Consider the following 2500-nt stretch of genomic DNA (forward strand, 5'->3'; position numbering starts at 1 on the left):
CGATGAACAAAACCTTATTTACGCCGTCCAACATTCTACGGCAAGAGTTAACCATCCCCGTCACTCTCTCACCGCTCAAGAAACAAAACTCATCCCTTCTCGTGGTGCTGCGCCGCTGAACAAAACCTTATCTACGTCGTCTAACATTCTACGGCAAGAGTTAACCTTCCCCGTCACTCTCTCACCGCTCAAGAAACAAAACTCATGCCTCGCCCCCTACCTTCTCGTGGTGCTGCGCCGCCTGCTTGAGGAAGATGGCCTTCTTCTTGTCCTTACACCTCTTATTTTGGAACCAGACCCGGATGACGCGCGGCGACAGGCCCGTCATCTCCACCAGCTGCTCCTTCATGAGGGCGTCGGGGCGGGGGTTGGCGGCGTAGCACGTCCTGCGGGGGGAGAGAGGGAGATGCAGGGGGGGATGGGAAGCAGGGTGGGTGGGGGAGGCAGGGGTGTGGCGGGGTAGGCAAGATAAGGTAAAATATGATAGTTTAAGGCAATAGGTTAGTGTGTGATCAGTTTTAAGGTAAGTAGGGAAAGGTAAGGCCAGTGTTTCAGAGCCAGTATGGGCAGAATAAGACGTAAGTAATGTAAGGTAAGTAAGGTAAGATAAGGGTAAGTATGTGAGTCGAAGGCAATAGGTTAGTGTGAGATCAGTTTTAAGGTAAGTAGGGCAAGGTAAGGTCAGTGTTTCAGAGCCACGATAGGCAGAATAAGACGTAAGGTAAGTAAGGTAAGTAAGGTAAGAGAAGGGTAAGTATGATAGTTATGGCAATGGGTAAGTGTGTGATCAGGTTTAAGGTAAGTAGGAGCCAGTATGATAAGCTAAAAAGGGCAAGTAAGGTAAAGTAAGGTAAGGTCAGACTAGGGTAAGTAAGGCAAAGCTAATGTAAGTAGGTTAGGGAGGAAAGTAAGGCAGAGGATGGGGAAGGGTGCTTAAGGGAGAAATGGGGTAAGGGAGTGAAAGAGGGAGTGAAAGAGGGAGTAATTGGGAGTGATGGGGAGGGAGGGAGGGAGGGAAGGAAACGTATGGGTAAGGGAGATGCAGGGGAGGAAGGGAGGTTAAGGGAGTAATGGAGAGGGTGCTTCAGGAAGGGAGTTACTGAGAAGGGTAGGCTTAAGGGAGTAATGGGGGAAGGGAGTGAAGGAGGGAGTAATGGGGAGTGATGGGTAGGGAGGGAGATTCAGGGGAAGAAGGGAGGTTAAGGGAGTGATGGGTAGGGAGGGAGATTCAGGGGAAGAAGGGAGGTTAAGGGAGTAATGAGGAGGGTGCTGTAAGAAGGGAGTAAGGGGAAAGGGAGTTGCAAGGGGTCATAGGGAGGAGTTTATGGGCCAAGAGCTTGACAGGTTAAGAACACGGTATATAATGGGTAATGGGTAAGGGGGGGGGGGCATTACCTTAAGGGGGAGGAATGGGAAGGAAAAACATCAAAAATTCTTCTTAATATTAATTTTTGTGGTATTTTTTATGGTTCTTTTTCTCCTCCTCCTCCTCCTACTACTACTACTACCACTACTACTATTACTACCACTACCATCACAACCACCATTATCACTACTACTACTACTACTACTACCACTACTACTACTACTACTACTACTATTACTACTACAACTACTACTACTACTACTACTACATACCACAACAACAACAACAATAACATCAACAATAACAACAACAACAACAACACCCCCGTGGGAGCAGCTTGGGGCAGCGTCCATCTTTCATAGTTAGTTAGGCATAGTGGTTCTGAGACGCGCCCCCCCGCCCCCCCCTCCGGCCCCGTGTGTGTGTGTGTGTGTGTGTGTGTGTGTGTGTGTGTGTAGGCGACTGGACGTGGCTGGTTCGCTGATGCTCTCTCTTTTTTTCTCTCTCTCTCTCTCTCTCTCTCTCTCTCTCAAACACAGATAAAATTATACATGCGCATATTCTACACACACACACACACACACACACACACACACACACGAACAAACATGAATAAATTCTTATCGCAAACATTATTTATATACACGCTCTCTCTCTCTCTCTCTCTCTCTCTCTCTCTCTCTCTCTCTCTCTCTCTTCAGCCTTCGCCTACTCGCTTTGTCCAAAATGCCGGAGGGGGAGGGGGGGAGAGGGGAGGGGAGGAAGGAGGTTTAGGTAAGTAAGGTAAGTAAGGTAAGATAAGGTAAGTAAGGTCAGGTCAAGGTAAGATAAGGTAAGGTAAGGTTAAGTAAGGCAAGGCAAGATTAGATAAGGTAAGACGTAGGTTAGGCTGAGGCAAGTAGGTTAAGGTAAGTAAGGTAAGTAAGGTCAGGTCAAGGTAAAGTAAGGTAAGATAAGGTAAGTAAGGTCAGGTCAAGGTAAGTAAGGTCAGGTAAGGTAAGTAAGGTCAGGTCAAGGTAAAGTAAGGTAAGATAAGACGTAGGTTAGGCTGAGGGAAGTAAGTTAAGGTAAGTAGGGTAAGTAAGGTAAGTAAGGTAAGAAAGGTAAGGTAAGGCAAGATTAGACAAGGTAAGA

General features: G+C 47.3%; 1 protein-coding gene across 5 annotated transcripts in view; it reads right to left on the reverse strand.

The window, feature by feature from the left end:
• Window positions 1-2500, reverse strand: part of LOC126998766 (insulin gene enhancer protein ISL-1-like) — a 154421-nt gene that overhangs the window by 76822 nt on the left and 75099 nt on the right. For all 5 annotated transcript variants that reach the window (XM_050860791.1, XM_050860792.1, XM_050860789.1 and 2 more), the window contains exon 7: window positions 221-386. In XM_050860791.1, coding sequence (XP_050716748.1) covers window positions 221-386 — 166 coding nt within the window. The remainder of the gene's footprint in view (window positions 1-220; window positions 387-2500) is intronic.

The sequence above is a fragment of the Eriocheir sinensis genome, chromosome 15 (genome assembly GCF_024679095.1).
Source record: "Eriocheir sinensis breed Jianghai 21 chromosome 15, ASM2467909v1, whole genome shotgun sequence".
In the NCBI taxonomy this organism is placed as follows: domain Eukaryota; kingdom Metazoa; phylum Arthropoda; class Malacostraca; order Decapoda; family Varunidae; genus Eriocheir; species Eriocheir sinensis.